This window comes from Alligator sinensis, unplaced genomic scaffold (genome assembly GCF_000455745.1).
Source record: "Alligator sinensis unplaced genomic scaffold, ASM45574v1 scaffold713_1, whole genome shotgun sequence".
NCBI lineage: Eukaryota > Metazoa > Chordata > Crocodylia > Alligatoridae > Alligator > Alligator sinensis.
In genome coordinates this window covers 422,887-424,772 of record NW_005842814.1, presented here as the reverse complement: position 1 = coordinate 424,772, position 1,886 = coordinate 422,887, and the positions used below count along the sequence as shown (strand labels likewise).

General features: G+C 40.6%; 1 protein-coding gene across 1 annotated transcript in view; it reads right to left on the bottom strand.

The window, feature by feature from the left end:
- SRGAP1 (SLIT-ROBO Rho GTPase activating protein 1) overlaps window positions 1-1,886 on the bottom strand; it is a 112,909-nt gene that overhangs the window by 19,206 nt on the left and 91,817 nt on the right. Inside the window, exon 15 of the mRNA XM_025191417.1 lies at window positions 234-458. Within this exon, the coding sequence (XP_025047202.1) occupies window positions 234-458 (225 nt within the window). The remainder of the gene's footprint in view (window positions 1-233; window positions 459-1,886) is intronic.

Below are 1,886 nucleotides of genomic sequence, written 5' to 3'. Positions count from 1 at the left end.
GGGGGAAGATGACGGAGGGGCACAGGGTGATGGGAGAGGCACAGTGAAATCATTAGGCACTGAAATTCTTTAGCAGACCCAAGGGCAACTCCAAGATAGAGAGTATCCATATACTCTTAATTGCATATTTAGCACCATGGTCACATCTCATAGAATGGGAGTCACTCAGGTAAAGTGGAGTCCTGTGATTATGGACTGAAGATCAAGACAGAAAGGATAATATTCTAACTTACCAGTAATCATCTCCAGCCATACATTTTTCATAAACTGGGCCATCGAGCTCCTTAGCATCTGGAAAAATGGCCTCATGATGGATGATGATAGTTTTGATTATTTCATTCACATGAGCCTGACATGACACCTGGTCTTGTATGTCTGGAACAGGCATCAGGGTTGGACCAAAACAAATGGCCAAGTTGTACGGATCCATCATGTTTTCATCGCTGTACTGTGAAAGACTATTACAAAAACAAGTGTAGAGTAAAACAGACTATTTTTTCTCTTAGACCATCTCTGATCTGAAAACTAGATCCTAAAAATGTGAAATTTTCTTCCTGGACACTTAGTCTTATACAACATAATTAAACAACAAATGCATTAGGAGATGCTTTACTTCCTGGCCATATACAACACTGTGTGAATTTATTGTACACACACTACAATTTTTTGTTCATTCTTGCCTTAGATTCAGCTCTGGGAAAAATTTAAGGCACTTGCTTAGTGTGATTCTCCTAACTGTAAAAGCTATACCTACATACATCATACTTACTTGCATACCACACACACCTTTCCCCCCAAATTAGCCATCCAAAATTGGGTAGTAGCCATCCCAAACCATGTTCCAAGCAAGAAGGCTGGTTTCCATGCTGGTGTGAAAGCATGGGGGCCATTAGAATATGTTAAAAAATATATTGCATCTGTACTATGGTATACCTATGCTAAACTGCCATTTTAAAATGTACTTCCATTTTGTAAAAAACCCCACAAAAAACAATAAGAATGTGTGTGTATGTGTGTGTGTTTTGGATGTGTAATTGATAGCTGAATAACTGCAGCAGGTATTAAGCAGACTAGTACAAAATATTTGAAGTAAACAAAGATAACAGTCAGGATAAAGTGCAGGTGGCGGTCCAGAAATGTGAAAATAACACGAATAAGGACTAAAAAACAGACTGGAATGTAAAGACAACATGTAACCAGTAACCGAGTCCAAAAGATGAGCGCGTGTAAAGAATTAAGTGGTAATTGGTGGAAAAATCTCTGGGCACCGATTGAAGTCTGTCTCATGAAGAATAAAAGGGCAGTGAAGGCTGAGCCCAGATGGACGTCTTAACCAGCAATACCAGCCTACCTGCACATTGAAAAAAATTAAAGCCAGCACCCCTCTCGACTGAACATTGCCTTGAAAAAGCCTGCAACTGGCCACCACAGTGCGACTCCAAGTGCCACGGATAGGTAACTTAGTGTGAATGGTGTAGATGGTGTGTAGTATGTATGGTGTAAATAAGGAAGAGTAATTCTTATATAAGCTGCTAAGTTTGCCTCAGTTATCCATATACTATGCAATATACCTTGGTTTGCTGAACCCCTGCATTGGTCATTTATCCAACAGGGTGATGGAATGGCTCCTGGGGGCTGTGCTCACCTCTGGCCATATGCAGCATGGACAGAGTCCACTCTTCAGCATCACTTGCTCCCCCCTTGCTGTCACAGCTGCTGCCAAACTGACAGTAGCTTTTGGCTGCAAAATTTGGCAGTAAAATAAATCCAATTCTCCTTTTGTTCTGCCATATTTTGTTAATGTGCTGTGTGCTACTCTGAGATGCAAATTGTACTGTACATGTGATTAGCCTTGTGATTATTCATGTGCTAAGTAAAGCGGCTTT